Source organism: Condylura cristata, unplaced genomic scaffold (genome assembly GCF_000260355.1).
Source record: "Condylura cristata isolate star-nosed mole 26May11 unplaced genomic scaffold, ConCri1.0 scaffold00039, whole genome shotgun sequence".
NCBI lineage: Eukaryota > Metazoa > Chordata > Mammalia > Eulipotyphla > Talpidae > Condylura > Condylura cristata.
In genome coordinates this window covers 392,741-412,766 of record NW_004567140.1, presented here as the reverse complement: position 1 = coordinate 412,766, position 20,026 = coordinate 392,741, and the positions used below count along the sequence as shown (strand labels likewise).

Genomic DNA, 20,026 nt, shown 5'->3' with positions numbered 1-20,026 from the left:
GCCCCGCCAGGGCCGGTGCTCAGTGCCGCCCGCGCCCTTCCCCACAGAGAAGCTGAAGGACAGCAGCCTGCCGGCGCCCAAGCCCGTGCAGCACCCCTTGCACCCGGCGCCCACGCCCCACCACGCGGTGCCCAGCCTGCTCTCCGGCCACACCGTCTTCCCGCTGCCCGGCAGCAGCGCCGCGGCGGCCCTGCTCATCCAGCGCACCAACGAGGAGGAGAAGTGGCTGGCGCGGCAGCGGCGGCTGCGGCAGGAGAAGGAAGACCGGCAGTCGCAGGTGTCGGAGTTCCGGCAGCAGGTCCTGGAGCAGCACCTGGACATGGGCCGGCCGCCCGCGCCCGAGGCGGAGCACCGGCCCGAGAGTGCCAGGTAGGCGCGGGGGCACTGCCCGTCCCCCGAAGCGCCCGGCCAGGGCAGCGACTTGCTGGTGCGGGTCCCCGCGTCCTCCGCCTCGGGCCCTGGCGTGGTGTGAGGCGCTTTCTCGCCCCCCCACCCCCCGCATCAGGAAACATTTCCCGAGGGAAAGCTCTGGGCCATCCCGGCCTCCCCCAGCGCCTCGCCACACCCCAAGGGCCCGGCCTGGGGACGCCGGGAGCTGTCCCCCTTCCTGGAGCGGCGGTCACCCACAGCCACGGCACCGTGTCGGGACGGGCCCCCTGGCACGCCCACCCCCAGCTCGGTGGTCCTGGCTGGACCCCAGCAGCCCTGCCTTTGTGACCACTGCCAAGTGGGGCCCCAGGGGTGACCTTGCCGCCCCCAGCAGCAATGTGAGGGGCCAGGCACAGCCTCCCCTGATCCAGGGCCAGCGGCGAGGCTGCCTGGGAGCTGCTGCCTGCCCTCCCCGCTGGCCTCGAGCCCTGGGGACTGACCGGGGACAGCCTCGCAAGCTGGGTGCTCTGCAGGGGTGGGCCCCAGTGTGGGTGTGATGGGGAGGGCGTGCTCGGCCTCAGAGCAGGGAGCTTGCTGCACAGAGGCCTTAGGGCCCCCTAGGGCCTCACTCCGTGCTTGGTTGTGAAAATCCGACTCCGGTCCCTGGGCTGTCTCCTTGCTGGTGGAGGCCCCGTGGAGGGGAGGCGGAGCTGGGAGTGCTTGGAAGCCCCTCGCCCTCAGTACCCGGTCACAGGGGGCTCTGGCACACGTGCCCCAGCGGCGCGTCTGCCTGGCTGCCAACATGCACTGGAGGCACAGGTCCTGCTGGCCTGGGGGCCACACAGGAAGCTGGTCCCCTCCGCTGTCCAGAGGGAGGGCCATGCCCTTGGCACTCGGGGGGCTGGCCAGGAGTCTTTGGGGAGCAGTGGGACAGGATGAGCTGCCCGAGAGCGAGCGAGGCAGGTGGAGGTCTGTGCTGAGCCCTCAGCCGGCAGCCCCGCCGCCAGGCCAGCGCGACCTCGGGCCCCTGCTCTGACCTCGGAGGGGTGTCCGGCTCCCGAGGGCTTGCTGGTGAGCCAGGCCCCGGCCCCCAGGGCTGCATGCCCTGCACGCCCTGCGCTCACAGGGGACTGGTCCACTCCCTCCCCAGGCCGGCACCGAACCGTCACGAGCCAGGTGGCCGAGACCCCCCGCAGCACTTTGGCGGGCCCCCGCCCCTCATCTCACCCAAGCCCCAGCACCACTCCATGCCCACGGCGCTCTGGAACCCAGTGTCCCTGATGGACAGCACGCTGGAGCCACGGCGGGCCCCCGAGAGCCACCCCCTGCACAGCCACCCGGCCCCATTTGAGCCAAGCCGCCCGGCCGCTGTGCCACTGGTGAAGGTGGAACGGGTCTACTGCTCAGAGAAGTCGGACGAGGGGTCCAGGAAGCGCGAGGCCACCCCCCTGGACAAGTACCAGCCGCCCCCCCGGGAGGCAGGGAGCCTGGAGCACCAGGGCTTCCCTCACGGGCCCGGGCCCTTCCTGGCTGAGCTCGAGAAGTCCACCCAGACCCTCCTGGGCCAGCCGCGGGCCTCCCTCACACAGCCGCCTGCCTTTGGGGAGCTCAGTGGGCCCCTGAAGCCAGGCTCGCCCTACCGACCCCCGGCACCACGGGGCCCTGACCCTGCCTACATCTTCGACGAGCTCCTGCAGCAGCGGCGGAGGCTGGTCAGCAAGCTGGACCTGGAAGAGCGCAGGCGGCGAGAGGCCCGGGAGAAAGGTGCGTCCCCGACCCTGCCCCCTTCTCATACCTGCTGCTTGCTCTGGGGCCTTGGGGGCTTCTGTGCAGCTGCCCGGCACAGTGGGGTGCACTGTCCCCAAAAACAACACCCACGGGATCGTAAGCGATAAAGCGGATCATTGGAGGGCTCTGAATGGTAATCCTCAGCCGGATGGAAGAGGGCCGCGAGCAGGCCCGGGCCGGCGGGGTCTGGGCGGCGTGTTGGGTCCACAGAGAGCTCAGCACAGATGGGCAGCGAGGGAGCTGGGGCACTGCCCTCCCCTCGCCGGAAGCTGGCTCGCAGCTCCGTCTCCCAGGCGCGGCCTGGGCTAGGCTGAGGGCCCCAGGACTGTGCGCCTCCGACCTGCGCCGTGTCCACCTGAGACCTGCCCTCTGCCTCGGGAGGACAAGGATGTGGTGTGCCCCTTCCACACCCCACCCCACAGAGGGCCCAGAGGGCCGCTGCAGGAGGGAATGGCTGTGTCCTAGCAGCGTGGGCTGCCGAGGACACGGCCCCGGCCGGAGTGAGGGACAGCCCCTCGCAAGAGACAGGTGGCAGCCAGCGGTCTCTCGCGTGGGCCAAAAGCAGCCTGGTGGTGCGCCCCCAGCTGGCCTGGAGGGAGCCGGGAGTGGCGGCTCTGTGCCCCATGCCCCCAGCCCAAGCTGCCCGTGTCACCCGCAGGATACTACTACGACCTGGATGACTCCTACGACGAGAGCGACGAGGAGGAGGTCAGGGCCCACCTCCGCTGCGTGGCTGAGCAGCCACCCCTCAAGCTGGACACGTCCTCCGAGGTACCTGGGGCTCGGGACACCGAGTTGGGGAAGGGCCGGCTGCTGCTCTGTGGCTGCCGACCTGCCCCCCACGCCCTCCCCTCCCGGGACCCTGGATGTGTCGCCTCTGCTGGCATGTCAAACACGTTTTGTTTTCTTTCCACTCCAGAAGCTAGAGTTTTTGCAACTTTTTGGCTTGACCACCCAACAGCAGAAGGAGGAATTGCTGACCCAGAAGCGGAGGAAGCGGCGGCGGATGCTGAGAGAGAGAAGCCCGTCGCCCCCGACGGTCCAGAGCAAGCGGCAGACGCCCTCGCCGAGACTGGCGCTGTCCACCCGCTACAGTCCCGACGAGATGAACGACAGCCCCAACTTTGAGGAGAAGAAGAAGTTCCTGACCATCTTCAACCTCACACACATCAGCGCCGAGAAGAGGAGAGGTGAGGCCTGGCGCAGGCCTGGCCCGGCTCCAGGCACACGGGGGGTGTGGCAGCCTCAGTGCTGAGTCCCACCCTGCTTCTCTTCTCCTGAGATGAGTCGCCTCTCCGGAGGCCTGTTGTCTTCTGAAGACCAGTGGCTTAGGGTGTCTGGCCTGGCAAAGCCAACCCTCATTGCAAGTGGGCAGCTTGCCCTGAAAGATGCTTCTAGATCACATGGTCCCAGGGCTGTCGTCACCCAGACCAGCTCTGGAAGGGTCCATCCGCTTCCTTGGTCTGCCCCAGGGCTTAGTGCCAGGCTGTTCAGATGAGAACTTGCCCTCTCTGGGGTGCTTCTTTGCGCCAACCCCCACTCTGACTCCTGGAATCTTCTTTCTGGAAAGTGCTTGATCAGTTCGCCGCTTCCGCTTGTACAGGTCAGGGCCACTCCCTCTTGGTCTGTGATCAAAGCCCAAGTCCTTGCTCCATCTGGGGCAGCAGCTGCTCGCCCGCCCGAGTCCTTGGCGCCACCGCAGTGGTCTCTAGGCAGCGCCTCCCCCCGCTCATCCCTGCGGGAGCCACTGCGGCTGTCGCAGCCACGGGCGTCCCCAGCCCGTGAGGGGCAGCCACGGGGGCACCTCCTGGCGTGTGGGGTCATCAGCCCACATCCTTGTCGGGCCAGTGTTTCGGGGCTTTTGGTCTTGAAAATAGAAAAACATCGTCAGGAGTCACCTTGGCGGTGGGGCCTGGCCCCCGTGCCAGCGCCGGCCCCGCGGCCGCTCTGGGTATGCTGCTCAGAGGCTAGGTGGCGGCGGCCTCGAGGGACCAGGCTGCGTGACAGCTGCTCCCGGGGCGCCTGCCCCTGGGGCACCGCGTGCTTGGCGGCATCCTCCCGTCGGGCCTGGGCCGGCGGCCTGCTCTCCTTCCTCTCAGGAGGACGCGCCCACCGTGTTAACTCAGGCTGCTTTTCCCATAGACAAGGAGAGGCTTGTTGAGATGCTGCATGCCATGAAGCAGAAGGCCCTGTCGGCAGCAGTGGCAGACTCGCTCAGGACCTCTGCGAGGGACAGTCCTGCCGGCTCCCTGAGCGGTAAGGCCCAGTGGCCCCTCCGCAGCCGCTCGGGACGGTCCCCAGGCTGCCCAGGCCTCGTGACCACGCGCCGTCATCGTCAGCCTGTCTCTGAAAACGGCGCTGCTTGGCTTCTCTCTACCAGCTTGCACAACGGTCAGGCATCTGCTAGGAGTGGAAGGAGCAGGAGCCTCAGCGGTCAGCGCTCAAGGGGGTGGACCGGCCTCCAGAGTGGCCGGGGCCAGTGGATAGGTGTCCGTCTGGGGCCTGAAGCCAGGCCCCGCCTGCTGCTGTGTCCACCCTCACCAGCCCTCTTGCCCGGGCGGTCTTGCGCCTCGCACCTTCCTGGCCTCTCACAGCCATCTTCACATCTTTGCTCTTGCGGCCTGGGCGCGGCGGCGCAGAGCGGAGCGCGAGATCTGTTTCTCACATCTCGGCAGGGCTTTCTTGGCGGGTCGGGCTTCCCGGCTTCCTTCTTTCTGGACGATCGGAAACAACTTGCTTCTTTCTCCAGCTTCTTCTCGGAGGGCTTCTCGGGCCTTCCCAGGCTGGAGTGGCCGCCAGCCACCCCGGGCCGAGGGCGCGGCGCACCGGCTGCCTCGACGCCGTGCAGGCCGGCGCGGCTCTGGGGCGTCGGGGCCCGAGGCCAGGGCTCTGCCTGCTCGCTGAGAGCGTAATGTCTTCCTCCCTTTCTGTCTCTAAGAGCCAGCCGCGCCGGCCTCCCTGGATCCCGAGAAGCCCGTGGGTGTCGCCGCCTCCCTGTCTGACGCCCCGAAGGCCACAGAGCCGGGGCGACTGGAGCATCTGCGGCCACCGGACTTGGCCGGCGGCGAGAAGGCCAGGCTCAGCGAGGCGCCCGGGGGCAAGCAGGGCGCGAGCACGCCCCGCGGCGTCCAGGGCCCGGCGCCCAAGGACTCGGCCGTGCCGCTGTCCCACAGCGTCAACGGGAGGAGCAAGCCGTGGGAGCCCTTCATGGCGGAAGAGTTTGCACATCAGTTCCACGAGTCCGTGCTGCAGTCCACCCAGAAGGCCTTGCAGAAGCACAAAGGTAGGGCGCGGAGCTGCCCGTGCCCGTGCCGCAGTGCCGGGATCGGGGGCTGGGCGCTGTCACGGGCCAGGCTGGAGGAAACCCAGCGCTGCGGGCTGTCCCCGCTGCACCTGGACCTGGCAGCGTGGGGCCCCAGCCCTGCGCCCCAGATCCACTGCCCTGGACGTGTTGGTGAGGGTCGCTAGCATCAGGAGGGTCCCCGTACTCACTCCCGGAGCAGCCGCGCGGTGGGCGGCAGTCGGCCTGCGTAAGCGCAGCAGCCACTTTAAGCCTTCAAGAGCCACTTGAAGCTGTCACCAGCAGCCCAGAAGCTGGCTGGGCAGGGGCGGCTGGGCACGTGGCCGGCCTGGCCTTCCCTCAGCTGTGTCTCTAAGGTGATGGGGTCGAAGGAGGCCCAGGGCCAGCCCAGAGGCAGCAGGCTTGTGTAGTGGTTCAGAAACAGCCCGGGCGGGTGAGTGCCCAGTGGGCGCCCGCCCGGAGTCCAAGACCGACGCTTGCGGCTCTGAGCAGGGCAGCGCCCGCGGGAGCTTTTTAGCGGCCCTGGAACACGTTTCTCCTACCTGGTTTGGTCTCAGCCCTTCACCCCTGATGTTACTGGGAGCCTGGATGTCCTCCTGCCCCTGCCAGGCTGGGGGTCAGAGCCCACTGGAAAGCAAGTGTCAGGACCGGCTCCGCAGCACACACCAGCAGCCCGGGAGGTGGTCCGTGGTCACGCCCGCCCGCGGGAGCCTCCGGTTCTTTGCTGTTCTCTGCCTGGGGTCACAGGCCTGCCTAGCGCTGGGGCAGCTCGCCCCAGACCATCCCAGACAGGGCCACCCAGCGCAGCGTGCCCAGAGACCCCAACAGCATGTTTCCTCCCTGCAGGGAACACAGCGGTGCTGTCTGCAGAGCAGAACCACAAGGTGGACGCATCCGTCCACTACAACATTCCCGAGCTGCAGTCCTCAAGCCGGCTCCCCCTGCCCCAGCACAATGGACAGCCGGAGCCCCCTGCAGTGAGGAAGGGCCCCCTCACGCAGGAGATGGACCAGGACTCGGAGGAAGACGACGACGACGGAGAGGAGGAGGAGGAGGTCCCCAGGCGCAGGTGGCAAGGGATTGAGGCCATCTTTGAGGCTTACCAGGAGCATATAGAAGGTGAGCCCCAGACTTCCTGGCAGCTGGGCACACCCCGTGAGCTGGGGCTCGCGCAGGGCCCCTGGGGGCTGCACGGAGGGGCGCATGCCGGGATCCTGGCTCCCAGGCCCTGGTCCCCACCCCTAGGCGGCAGCTTCCGGAGACGGGGGCGAGCCAGACCCTGACGCCACCGCCAGATCTCTCATTATGTGGCGCACACAAGTTTTATTAACAATGTCAGAACTTCAAACAATGTTTTGAAGTAAGTGCTGTAAAACCAGAGGAGGCAAACCTGTAGGAGAGGTCCCGTGGCTGCAGCGTTGTGTCAGCCTAGATTTGCATCCTTCCCTCCTCCCGGGCTGTTCTCAACAGCCCATGCACAGGTCCCCAGGCAGTTCTGGCGGCAGGTCAGTTCTCCTGCCCCGGGGAGAGCGAGTGAGCCATCAGGCGTTTTCCCGGCTCGGCTGCCTTAGCAGTCGCTCTGTGCACAACCTGGCGTCTTTGGGGGCTCACCGTGGGGCAGGCAGCGTCCTCAGGAGGCTCCCTTGTGTTTCTTGCCGCTGCGCACCCCTTTCCAGAGAGGAGGGGGCTCTGCTGGCCTCCTTCCTTGGCTTCCCTGCAGAGCTGAGCCGTCTGCGACCAGCATGGTTTGGGGAGAGCCGACACCCTTGCCAGTGACGTCATCCCACCAGAGTTGGTCCTCGGTGTGGGTGTTGCGCGTCTGCTGCCCTCCTGACCAGGCCTTCCGCGTGCAGTGTGGCGCTGCCCCCAGGCACGGGGGGCAAGCTGTGTCGGAGGCCCCTGGCCCTGCAGCCCGCCACGGCACTGGGAGGCGGCGTGTTTCCCACGCCGCAGAGTCCCGACTCTGGACTAAGTGTGTCGGCCTCTGGCTGCACTGTGCGCAGAAGTGCGTCCTCGTGAGCGGGCGGTCACTCCCGTGTGGAGCAGGCCTGGTGTCTCTAGGGGAGGAAGACAGCTTCGTTTAAACTCTGAGTTTAGCAGCCTGAGTTCCCAAGTCAACCCCACTTTGCCAATTTGTATCACTTCCCCGCCATCTGCGTCCCTTCTGTGCCTCTCAGAGCACAGGACAGGACATCCTAAGCGCAGCCCAGGAGGCTGGCTGAAGGCAGCGAGCGCCCTTGCCGCTGCCTTCAGGCGACTGACGGCGCTGTCTCTCTCCAGAGCAAGACCTGGAGCGGCAGGTGCTACAGACGCAGTGCCGGCGGCTGGAGGCCCAGCACTACAGCCTGAGCCTCACGGCGGAGCAGCTCTCCCACAGCATGGCGGTGAGTGGGGCCGGGCCCGGCAGTCAGCCCGTCGGGGCGGCATGGCGGTGCACCAGCCGAGGTGACCCCGTTCCTCCCCTCCCCTCCTCCAGGAGCTGAGAAGCCAGAAGCAGAAGATTGTCTCCGAAAGGGAGCGACTCCAGGCGGAACTGGATCACTTACGGAAGTGCCTTGCGTTACCTGCAATGCATTGGCCTAGGGGTTACTTTAAGGGATACCCGAGGTGACGGTTTCCCTTCACTAGGCTGAACCTATAGTATAGAAATATTCTCTATTTTATTACCTTGAATATTTAATATTTTTCACTCGGAGGTTTGAAGCTTACAGAAACGAGAATGTGCCATGCATGAAGCAAACAATTCCAGGCTCCAGAAAAAGAACGGCCTCCCCGGACTCCCGCGCGTCGCCCAGCGCGCCGACTCCCCTCGTAACCGGCAAGCAGCCCTGCAGGACGCCGCGTTCTTCCTTTGAGAAGCGGTTTTCTTTCTTCCCGCATTTTCTGCCCCTGCAAAGGAAGGCTCCTTCACCAACACTAACCTTCGCCGCGGCAGCCCCTGGCGCACAGGGTCAGGGCCCGGCCCGCCCGCGCCGCCTCCCGCCCCTCTGCAAAATCGCCTGCAAAGCACCAGGCCCCAGGAGCACACACAAAGCGACGGTCCTGAGGCCTCTCCCGGGCGCGTCCCGGGACACGCTCACGGAAAGGCCGAGCACAGCCACAGCCGAAGGAAGCTCTTACCGCGTGCGCCGCCAGCGTCCTGCGCAGGGGCCGTTCCATACAGCGTACATTTTGAGAGAAAAGTCAAAGGTGCTTCAGCCTTGTACTGTGTATATATATTAAAAACAAAGTTTTGTATGTTTTTATTACTTTAATTATTGTTATAAAAAGCCTGCCATTTTTAATATGTGGTTTGGGGGGATTTTTGTTTGTTTGTTTTCCTGTTAGGGGTTTTTTGTTTCTTTTTGTTTTCCTGGGCAAAAAAAAAAAAACTTGCTTTTAGTGTTTGTACTGCTGCTGGTCAGGACATTAAAATATTGAAGTGTTTTTAAAAATTAAAGGAAAAGAAACCTTAAAGAGCTTGCCACTGCGCCTATGCGATACTTCATTTTGAGCTGCACCAGGACACACAGAAAGCCATGCCTTACTTACCTCCGCGGCTCCTGCCACCGGGGGAGTGTTCATCCAGACCGGGGGTGGGCCTCTGCGGGCCCTTCCCAGACGCAGGGCAGCGGGAAGCCAGTCCTCAGGTGTCCACAGCAGTGAGGCCAGGCGCAGCGCAGACGAGCCTCGGCGGACAGCCACGTGGCCCTGCGTGCCTGTGAGCGCTTCTCCAGGTAGGGTGGTCCTCCCCGGCCCACAGGGCCCGGAGCTGCCATGGAGGGGCAGAGAGAAGGCCCAGCCCCTTCCCCTTCGGCCAGGCCAGGGCGGGCTGGCTGACCTTGTGGAGGCTACTCACTGTGACCGGTGGCTGTGCCTCAGCCCCAGACCTTAGCTGTGCAGAACAGCTTGCTGGCAGATGGCCTTGTGTCGCTTTATCTGTTCCCACAGTTTGCTTTGTATGTCTGCCAAGAACCTTCCAGTTATTAGCAAACTCAGACAAAAAGTGCCGCCAGTATTATCAGCAGTCAACAAGCGCCTTCCTCTCCACAGAAATGTCTTGAAGAATTAAGGGCTGTTCCGTGGGCCGCCTCCCCTGCAAAAACAACACGTTCCACAGGTAGGGGCAGGAGTGGAGAGGGCACGCGACGGTGTATTTCCTCGAGGCAGGTTTTGCCGTTTCTGGCCTGCCAGCTCCAGAGTCCCACTCTGGCACTCTCTCCCAGCCCTCCTCTGCCACAAACCCCTGCAAGATTTGGCCAGTCAGCTGTGGCCTTGGCTGAAACACCAAGTAACCTGATGAGCTAGCGAGCGAGCAGGGCCCCGGCCCTGGCCGGCTGCGCGTGGCTCCTGTGCTTGGGCGTCAGCCCCAGGAGCGTGGGGCGCGGGCTGCCGTGCCTCGCCAGGATGTGGCTGCGGCAGTAACTTGCCACAGAATACTACCACCCCTGCCCCACTGCCCACCCCTGTGGGGGCTCTGAATAGGCCCGGGCTCAGTAAGTAGTGATCAGACAATCAGACTCAACCTGTAAGGCAGCGTGAGTACCTGTGAAAGGTGAGCGCTTCTGAGAACAAAAGCTAGCCGAGACCCAGCCCACTCTTGGTATCTTCCCTCCAAGAGGGGTGTAATTTGAAAACACTTGTTTTCAGAGGGTTCTGAGGGAAGGTACAAGCCTGAGCCCTCCAGTGTGGGCCTGATGCAAGCAGACACGAGAGCTCCGAAGCTCTGTGTTCAGCTATTTCCCTTGAGTTGGAAAGACGAAGTCCAGAAGCGCACCCCGTTTTTGCTCTAGAAAGAACAGACCACACCATCTTCGTGTCAGTATTCCCGTGAAGACCTCAGTCCCTCGTGACCTCGTGTCTTCCTGCCACATCTGGGGAGAGTCACTGCTGCTGCTGCTGTCCTCGGAAGGGGCTTCACGGCCTGGGGCGCAGCCATGTGCCACCAGGCCGATAGACAGGCAGGCAGCGCTCCCCCCAAACCTGGCGCTGCCCCCTGCTCACTGGGGAATGAGTCTGTAGGAGGGGCCAAGCTGACACCCTGAGTGTCCCGCTCTCCAGCCACTGTCTCAGGCAAGGATCAAGAGAGGGCATCCCATGGCGCTAAAGGAAGTGAAACACGTGGCACTAACACCCTCGTAGGCGGCACCCTCACGGGAATCCAAAGAGTACCCGCGGGAGCCCGCCTGGACCCGGCGGCCTCGCAGCGCCTGCAGCCAGCTCCCAGAACCACAGCGAGCAGCAAAGCCAACACCCCTTTCCCGCTGCCCCTTGTGTTGGCAAGCGTAGAAGGTTCCCAGATCCACCACAAGATGGAGACAGCACAAGCCGGTCCCGTTCCCTAGTGTACAGTAGCCGCGTAGCGACCGCGTGCGAGGCGCGAGCGACGCCCTCCTACTTACGGTAGCTGTCCCCAGCTTCTGACCCAGCGCTTCACTTTCACTCCTCGTCTCTGCGTGACCTGCGCGCCCACGCGCACTGGCTCTTCCGCTGTATGTGCCCGCGCTGACGAGCCAGAGCAGGAACCAGGGATGGTGCCTCGGTCACTCTGGGGGCAGTTTAGATGCTGTGAAATTAAACCTGTTCTAAGTGTACTTGTTTGATTTAACTGTATTGTAATATTATTTGTTGAATGTAGTAATTAGGTATTTATGACTATATTGCTGTAATTTTTGACAACACCCAAAAAATAAAATCTTCCTAAATCATGTTCACAGGAGCATCTTTTGTGTCACAAGCCGCCCGCTCCGAGAGGGCTCACCGCTACGGCCCGGGAGGGGAGCCAGGGCTTGGCCGCCCACGGCGCCAGGGCTGCGGCCCGGGCCCTTTCCCCAGTGAGACCACATTACGCTCGTGTTTCCCGGCTCAGTCTGACGGGGATGGAAGCAAAAAGGCAAAAACCGCCCCCAGAAAGCAGCCCGCAGACAGCCACCTCCGGGGCAGACGTGGGGGCGTCCCGCAGGGTCCCAGCGGTCAGGCCGGGGGGGCGGGCCCGGCAGCCGTTCGCAGCACAGGCAGCGGGGCTGGGCTGTCCCCCGTGCCGGGGCATCGCGCACACCCCCTTCCCCACGCCGAGATGGGCCGCGGGGCCCCGATGCCCCACTCACCTCGCCCACTGCCAGCGGTGGCTTCTCCTCGGCGTGACGCCTCCAGAAGCACGCAGCCCCCGCAGCGCTCCGCCGGCGGCCGCCGGGCTGCCACGTCTCCTCCTGGGGCACCGCCCGGCCGCCGCTGCCCGGCGCGCTTCCCTTCCCGTAGGCGTAAACCTGCCCTTCCGGACATAACAAAAACACGAATGATGTCGCATCCCAAGACGACACAACCGAAAATGTTTCCTGAGAGGAAAGGACTTTGCCCTTACCTGTCACACTCCCCTAACCCACCTAGACACCTCCTGGGCCGTGTCTTGCCCTCCCGCACTGCGGGGATATCCCTGTCAGCTGCGCCCCAAGAGCTGGCTGAAGCAAACACCCCCTGTGCCGGTGCGACCTAGCTGGGGCTTGCCCCTTCCCCCAGTATTGACACAAAAGCCCAGAGATGCCAGTTTACTCCATCTTTATTGTGCACGGGCTGAGATGACAAGACACCGCATGGCGTGCACCTGCCGGCCTGCTCGCCACAAGCAACCGTCGGTCGTTCTAGACTCAGCCCGGGAGATCCAGCTCAGGAAGGCGGAAAAAGCTCTCGGCCACACCCGTGCACCTTCCAAAGCAGCTCGGGGCACTCATCCGGAAGGCCGCCTTTGAGGAGACGTGGGATTCTACTACCGACTCTTTGTATTGTCTGGAGAAGCTTTGTTCTCTCAGCCCCAAAAAGAGCAGCTGCTTGCAAGAGACAGGTGTGGCACTAACGCGCGTCTTGACAAACGCGCACAAGAAGGCTTGCTTTCCGACAGCGTTCTTCCCCCTCCTGTTTTTCACACATTCCAAGTTGGCTCTAGAACTGCAGAGAGGCGAGGCCCGGCGTGGTGCCTGGTGCCCGCTCCGGCAGAGGCCAGGCCTGCCAAGACCAGGTCTCCTCTAGAAGTCCTGGGACTGAGTGTGCTCGGGAGGCTGCAGGCTGGTGCGGAGCTTGTACATGTGGTTGAGCGCCTGTGTGAGGAAAGCCCCGCTGGTGTTGATCTCCATCAGGGTCAAGTTATCCAGCTAAAACGCAAGAGACAGGCTGGGTGGCTACAGAGTTTTGAATCTGAGAAAAAAAGATCTGAAGGAAAATAAGAAAATGCTGCCTTCAAACTAAAGCAGCGAGCACGGCGAGGACGCTGGCTGGCGGCAGCCTCGGCCCCACCCCGCTGCACCCTGGCCAGGCTGGGCCTGGGACACCCACCTGGGCATGCGCCTCCTGCTGCCTCACGAAGCTGTCGGCAGACACGCGCAGCTTGGCGATGCGCGTGTCCCAAGTGTCCTTGACCAGGGTCCGGATCTCATCTGCTTTCGGGATGTTGTCCGAAGCGCTGAAGGAAGCAAGAGGCAACAAGTCCGGCGGGTGGCCCTGGTCAGCTGTAGCTCGTCCAGCTGGGAGGTGGCTGTCGCCCACCCAGAAGGGGCCCCAGCTCTTTACAATGTGGTGTGCTCACACTGAGGAGCCCAGCAGGCTGCAGGCCGGGCCCCGCCCACCCACGAGCCAGGTCTCCTGGGAGTTGCTCTAGGCCGGTGTCCCCATGTGCAGGACCAGTCTCCGGCTGCCCACTTGCCAGCACCACCAGCCTGCAGGGCCGGCTCCCACCACACCTTCCCCAGCTCACACCCTTCAGCTGCTGCAACCAGGGCCATGGCCCACCGAGGAGGAAATGAGGGCTGTGTGCCAGGCGCTGTGCCCCATGCCTGCCACTCCCGGCCTCGGAAAGCCCCACAGGAGATCAAATCCCACGCCAAAGAGAAAGCAGGAAGTCACAGAAGAGAGCGAGTGGGCAGAAGCAGCAGGCCCAGGGCAGCGAGGGGCAAGAGCGGCGTTCCAGGTAGGGCGACCGGTTGGCGTGTGAAGGGACAGACAGACAGGAGGTGAACGCAGGGCTGGCACCGCCCCGGCACACTAGGGCGGCCTGGCAGTGCGGGCCACAGGCTGAACCTGGCTCGGGGGAGGGGAGGGAGCACTGAGATCCGATCTCAGCCACTTAATGTGCCTAGGGCTGGTCACGTGGCTGTTTAATCCGGGCGCAGCACTGCCTTTTTAAACAATGTACTTTAATGTTCTTTAGTTTAAAATTAAAATATGTTTTCATTTCCCTTCTAACGTACACCATGTGAGAATGTGACACCCTTACTTGCTGCGAAATAATCACAGTCGGGTCAGCTAATGCCTCCAACACTCCCATGATGACCAGGCCTTTCTGGAGTGGATGGCAAGATTCCCCCAGCGATCTGGAGACTAACAGCACAACCACCCAGCTGTCAGTGAGTCCCACTCGGGTCTCGGCGGGGACTGGGAGAATGGCCACACGCGAGAGGGTGGCCGCACCTCCTGGCAGCCACAGTAGCTCCAGACACACTTTCGCCTCTGACCTCAACGAAGGTGGCATCACTGGCATGCGGTACAGGGCTCAGAATCGCGGCCCTGCCGCTCGGCGTGAGGCCACACCCAGCCCGCCGCCAGGGCGCCCAGTCCTCCCCCTAGGTCACCGCGCCCCTGCCTCCTCCACCCTGGTCTCTGCTTCAATGTGATTTTTTATACCATGAACTTGAGACCCACATCTGGGTCCTACAATCTGCAGGGCTGACTTAAGACCCACGGGCCCAAGCTCCTGGTGAAGCCAGAACAAAGGGAACATCAGGTCCCGGGGCCGCAGGACTCATTAAGAAATGTGGACGCGCGTCCGCCAGCTCCTGCGACTGCCCTCAAAGGCCAGGTGAACAGGCCCCGCCGCCGCCCGCACCGTCTCCGCTCTACCCCGTCGCCAAGGCGGTCACCGGAAGCCCCAGCTCCCTCCCGCAGCCCCTCCTGCCCGCCTGCTACCTGGGCCTCGCTCTCCGAACCCCCTTGCCCCTCTGGCGGCAGCACCGCCAGGACTGCAACCCCGCCCCCTCCACGCACTGCCTGCGACCACCCGTGTGAACAGGTCGCGCCCCCCACCCCGGCACTGAACTGGGAGTCCAGCCTGCATGACTGTCCGCCTCCGGGTCACGAATGGCCCCAAGCCAGCACTGAATGAGCACTGCCAGCGGGGCTCCCTGGCAGGCAGGCGAAGGCGCCTAGCTCCTCTGCGGGTCAGCTCCCAGCCCCGCAATAAAAGGCGCCGCAGGCCTTCGAGCTCCGGTTCCCAGTACACCTGCCCTGTGCTCGTCCCAACAAGGGAGAGCGAACAAGGCCCGGTGCTGGTGCGCCAGCGCAGTCCCTGGCTGCCGCCAGGGCCCAGGCAGTGCGGGAGGGGTGGGGGCAGGGGCCCGCCCGATGAGGAGTGCCCACGGACGAGTGCCCTCGGCCGCGCTGCCCAGGAGGGAGCGCGAAATCACAGGGCCGGCCGAGGACCATGCCGGGTGAAACCGGGGGAGCTTGGACCACAGGCGGACACACCCGCGGAGGAAAGCAGGCCGGACGCCACGTGGTGTGCTCGAGGGCGCGCGGCAGCCACCTGCGGCGGGTCAGAAGCGGAGGGCAGTGGGCGGCCAGGGGCAGCGGCGCAGGGTGCACAGGGGCAGGCAGTCCTCGCTGCTTGAGGCTCGGGGCAAGGGGAGCCCTCTGGCCTTCCTGGCCAGCGCGCACCCCAAGGAAAAGGGGCAAAGCTGCCCGGAGAGAACGTATGACGGTCAGCCACGGGGACAGCAGTGCCGCGGCGCCTCCAGGCAGGAACAGCCCCCAAGCAAAGCGACCCGCCAGGGCCACACGCCCCCTCTCTGCCTCAGGAAGGTCCCTGGTGCCCTCTGGCCCAAGGCTGGCTCGGGCTGTCACCCTGCAAGAGGTCACAAGCAGCGGGCCGGACCAGAGGCAGGCTCAAGTGAAGGAAGTGGGACGGAGGCCAAGGCAGGCCCAGCCTCATCCTGTCTGCTCGACTCACAAGGGTGGGGGGCCAGCGTGACCCCCAGAACCCTGCCGCTCGGAACGTGCCCACACAGTCCCTCGCCAGCCTCCCTGCAAACGCCTGGCTACAGCCATTCCCTCTCACATGGACAGCTGGCCACACACGTTTGTGCGGTGGGGCTGGAAGGCCAGAGCCCCAACTCAGCTCCCTGGCGGTCTAGGAGAGACATACTTACTGGTTGAGCAGGAGTTTGGTAAGTTCCATGTAATACGGGCTAGGCATCGGGGTAAAGGTTTCTTCATTGCGTTCATGATCCCTCATCTTCTCCAACTTCTCTGAAATTTAGAGGAAAGCACATTTTACTGTCATCATACTCTGAGCCTATAGGCAGAACAGTGGGAGAGCAGACACCAGCTCTCCGAGGACTTAAGACCGTGGGCTGTTGGTTACCCTCGGGCTTTTACTTATAACAAAATCTGAAACAGAGAAGCACAAAGAAATGGGCCAAAATACTAAGGGACGTCATCGAGAAAAGAGTAAACAGGACAAATGGAAAAAGCGACAACAGAAGATTAAAACTATCAAAATACAAAAAATGACTGATATTACAGCTTAGATCAATATCACCCAAAATGTTAATAGTCTAAATTTATCCACAGAAAGCAAGCCGAATCACAACTGCTGAAACAGGACCGGATGGCTTCTCCAACTAGTTAGCAAACCTTCAAAGAAAATCCAATACCTCTCCTACTCGAGCCCTCAGGAAGAAAGATAGAGCAAAAGCACCCAATGTATCCCATGAGGCCTACATTGCCTTGACCCCAAAGTGGCCAGCAAGACAACCCCAAGAAGCAGAAGCGTCGGCCCATATTCCTGATCAACGCAGGCACAAAAGTCCTCACAAAAGCCAGCACACAGAATATAGCAACGAAGCAAAGGTCACCCACCGCCAAGGAGGCTTCAGCCCAGCAAGGCGGGTTTCCCACATTCAAACCAAAAGCTGCCGTCCCTCAGATGGCAGAGGACAAACATGAGTCTCAGCAGAAGCCAAAGTTCTCAGGGCGATTCAACACCCATTGACGAAAACACCAAGGGGAATGCATGGGCCAGTCTACACGCTTAAAGCCACCTGACAGACCCGCCGCCGCCATACTGATGGTGCCACGCTGAAAGCGCCCCGCCAAGGCCAGGACCCAGCAGGATGCCCACAGTCACCACTAGTGAGTCTGAGCTAGAACAATCAGGCAAGGAAAAAACAAAAGAAACCCAACTGGACGGAAGTGAAACTTCTGGGCCCTCCCTGGTGGCAGGGGTTAAGTCTCAGCACTCTGAAGCTATCGGCAGCCCCTGCAGCACAAGTTCAATCCCTGGCCGGGGAGTGACCCCCGGGGAGTGACCCACTGGGGAGAGCAGACCTCTCCTGTCTCCCCTCAGCAGTGCATTTCATTGATCTGCCTGTTCTGCTCCCCACTCTGTCTCTGGAAAATCTTCTCACACCCACACTTCTGGCCTGTACCCCAGCTCTTGTATGCATAAATAAATAAATCTTTAAAAAGAGAGAGAGAAGTGAAACTGTCTTTATTTGCAGGCGACATGTTGATATATTTAGAGAAGCCAAAAACTACTAAAAATCATTCATGGACACAGTGAAGTGGCAGAACACAAACCCAATTTAAAAAGTCAGGGACCAGGTCCCCCCCGGTGGCACAAGGGGTTAAGTCTCAAGCTATCAAGCTGTCACCAGCCATTGCAGCCCCAGTTCGATCCCGGGCAAGAAGTGACCCACAGACCACAGCTGACCTCTGTCTCCCCACTGCTCCCTCAGCAGTGGGCTTCAGTCAATGTGCCTGCTCTGCTCCCCACTCCATCTGGGGAATCCACTCACCACCACCCAACCCCCCACACACACACCTCTCTGGTCTACACCCCAGCTCTAGTTAACATAAATATGAAATGAATTCTTAAAATATCAAAAATTTTTAAAAATCAGTTGCATCTCTATATATAAACAAAGGATTAGAAAAAAGGGCAACAAGAAATATCATTCCACTGACATCACATCAAAAGAGAAATATATGGAAGAAATCAAAGAGCTGAAGGATCTAAGTATTCAAAACTATAAAAATGGCCCTCCCTGGCGGCACAGCGGGTTAGGGCGCAGCACTGTGAAGCTGTCCGCAGCTGCTTCAGTGCGACTCCAATCCCCCACCACAAGGTGACTCCCAGGGCGCAGGAGACCTCCTGACCGCCCGCTGCTCCCCTCGGCAGTGTACTTCATCAGTCGGCCTGTTCTGCTCCCCACTCTGTCTCTGGTGAGGCCTCTCACCACCCCTGCACTCTGGCCTGTACCCCAGTTTTGGATGCGTAAATAAATAAATCTTTAAAAAAAAAAAAACACTACAGAACGGTTCAAGAAATAAGACCAAAAGAAGTACAGAGAGCCTGGGCTCAGAGCAGGCTAACGCCACGGAAATGGCCATCCCACCGACGCGACTCAGTCGGCGCCACAGCTACCAAACAGCAACAACTGCTCAAGGAAATAAAACAAGTGTCAAGTTGACACGAACCACAAAGGCCCAGAATAGCTAAACACTCCGGAAAGAAGAGATTACAAGTGCTGGTGTCACACACTTCCTGGCTGCAAACTGTCACCACACGGCGACAGTAACGGCGACAGCGGGTGCCGGGACAAACACCGCCACAGGGCACAGTGGGGGCAGGCGCCCACACAAGCCCGTGGGACAGTCAGTCTTGGGACAAAGGAGCCAGCCGGCACAGACAAGGCCCGCCCCAAGCCCCCAGCCCGCCAAGGCGGCCTCTCGGATCGGGGTGCTGGGAACACGGCGAGCCCCCTGCAAATACCTGAAACGAGGGCCAAACTTAAGGTCCTACAGAAACACCAGTCAAGATGGGTGAGAGGTCTGGATGGCAGATCCCAAACCAGAAGGACCTGGGAGAAAACCTCGCGGACACGCCACAGGTCACGTACACAAAGCCACGGCGGGGGACGCGACCGCAGTGCAAGGGAAACAAAAGTCAACATCAACGAGTGGGGTGACCAAACCCAAAGCCACTGTACCTCAAGACAAAGTATCAAAAAAAAAAAAAAAACCCAAAGGCACAAACATTTGTATATCCAGCAAGAGACACTAACCAATGTGAAGAGACACCTACAGACTGGCAGGAAATGTCCCTGCTCCACACAGCTGCTGAGGAAGCAATCACAGAGCTCTACAGCGAGCTTACCCAGCACAGTAAGGATCCCGTCAAAAAATGGGCAGAAGGCCCCCAGGTGGCGCAGTGGTTTAGGACCCAGCACTGCAAGCTGGCTGCAGCCACTTCAGTGCCAGTCGATCCCCACCCTGGAGGTGGCCCACAAGGTGCCGCAGACCGCTCCTGGCCCGCCTGCTGCCCCCCTCAGCAGTGTACTTCGTCGATCTGCCTATTCTGCTCCCCGCTCTGTGTCTGGTGAAGCCTCTCACCGCCCCTGAGCCTCTGGCCTGTACCCCAGTTCTGTGTGCATAAATAAGTCTTCAAAAAAAAATAAAAGTGGGCAGAGTTAAAAAGACACTTTTTAAGGAGATGCAGGTGACCAACCGCACATGAGAAAAGTACTGAAAATCACTCTGGATCATGGAAATGCAAATCAAGACCACGACAGAACACCCGACACCAGTAAGAACGGCCTACACTTGAAAGGCTGACAAGCACCCTCGAGGATGTGGAGGAAAAGGACCCTCTTACCCTGCTGGGGGTGCTGACAGTGCAGCCACTACGGAGAGCCATGTGGAGGACCCTCCGATGACTGAACAGGGACCTGCTGCAGGGCCCAGCCTAGGGATCTACCCAAAGGACACAACAACATGAAAAGGCATGAAACCTGCACCCCGATGTTTTGCAGCACTGTTCACAACAGCCAAGATCCGGACACCACCCAAGTGCCCAAAGCAGATGACTGGCTCAAGATGCGGCCTCCGCACACGGGGGCGCCAGTCACCAGAAGGACGCATCGCCCATCTGCTCCGGCACGATGCAGCGGGAGGGCTCGCGCTCAGCGCCGTCAGCCAGAGGCCGGCGAGAAGAACGCGCGGGCTGAGCACAGGAGGAATCCGGGGAGCCGAACCTAGGCTCGGGGAAGAGACACAGCAGCAGGCAGATTATAAACAGAGACACGCAAGACACAAGGGGACAAAGCAGGGCAGGAAGAGCACAAGAGACTCTGGTGACGGCTCCGGGTGGCGCGGTGCTGGCAGTTTTGGGGAGACTACACCTGGGGGGATCAAACATTACACAGAAATGCGCATGACAGGCAGCCTGGCGCTTAGTCTCAGCCACGTGGTGCAGCCCTCGCCAGCTCGCCCGGCTCCCATTAACAGTGTATTTCAGCAAACCCACTGCCTCTGGGGAATCTTCTCACCCCCCACCCCAGTTCCTCTATGTGTAAATAAATCAATCTAAAAAGAAATGAGCAATAATGTAGAAAAAAGTCATTAAATTTTTGAAAATTGCACATAACAACTCACAAAGGGCTAATCTCCAAGATTTACAAAGCCCTGTACAAGCCAACAACAAAGAAACAGCCCAATCGCAACACAGGCGGATGACGCCGGCGGCCCACGCGCGAGCGCCGCCCA

At 61.6% G+C, this 20,026-nt stretch overlaps 2 protein-coding genes across 2 annotated transcripts in view; one reads left to right on the top strand and one right to left on the bottom strand.

Annotated features, from left to right (window-relative positions):
• GSE1 (Gse1 coiled-coil protein) overlaps positions 1-11,132 on the top strand; it is a 75,710-nt gene extending 64,578 nt beyond the window's left edge. The window contains exons 5-14 of the mRNA XM_004693527.2: positions 11-15; positions 48-369; positions 1,520-2,133; positions 2,816-2,928; positions 3,077-3,347; positions 4,300-4,413; positions 5,096-5,440; positions 6,305-6,577; positions 7,739-7,842; positions 7,935-11,132. Coding sequence (XP_004693584.2) covers positions 11-15; positions 48-369; positions 1,520-2,133; positions 2,816-2,928; positions 3,077-3,347; positions 4,300-4,413; positions 5,096-5,440; positions 6,305-6,577; positions 7,739-7,842; positions 7,935-8,069 — 2,296 coding nt within the window. The 3' untranslated portion in view covers positions 8,070-11,132. The remainder of the gene's footprint in view (positions 1-10; positions 16-47; positions 370-1,519; positions 2,134-2,815; positions 2,929-3,076; positions 3,348-4,299; positions 4,414-5,095; positions 5,441-6,304; positions 6,578-7,738; positions 7,843-7,934) is intronic.
• A 709-nt stretch (positions 11,133-11,841) lies between these two features.
• The window catches only part of GINS2 (GINS complex subunit 2 (Psf2 homolog)), a 33,345-nt gene continuing 25,160 nt past the window's right edge, over positions 11,842-20,026 (bottom strand). Inside the window, exons 5-7 of the mRNA XM_004693526.2 lie at positions 15,628-15,727; positions 12,764-12,890; positions 11,842-12,582 (exon numbers count right to left, since the gene is read on the bottom strand). Of these exons, the coding sequence (XP_004693583.1) occupies positions 12,457-12,582; positions 12,764-12,890; positions 15,628-15,727 (353 nt within the window). The 3' untranslated portion in view covers positions 11,842-12,456. The remainder of the gene's footprint in view (positions 12,583-12,763; positions 12,891-15,627; positions 15,728-20,026) is intronic.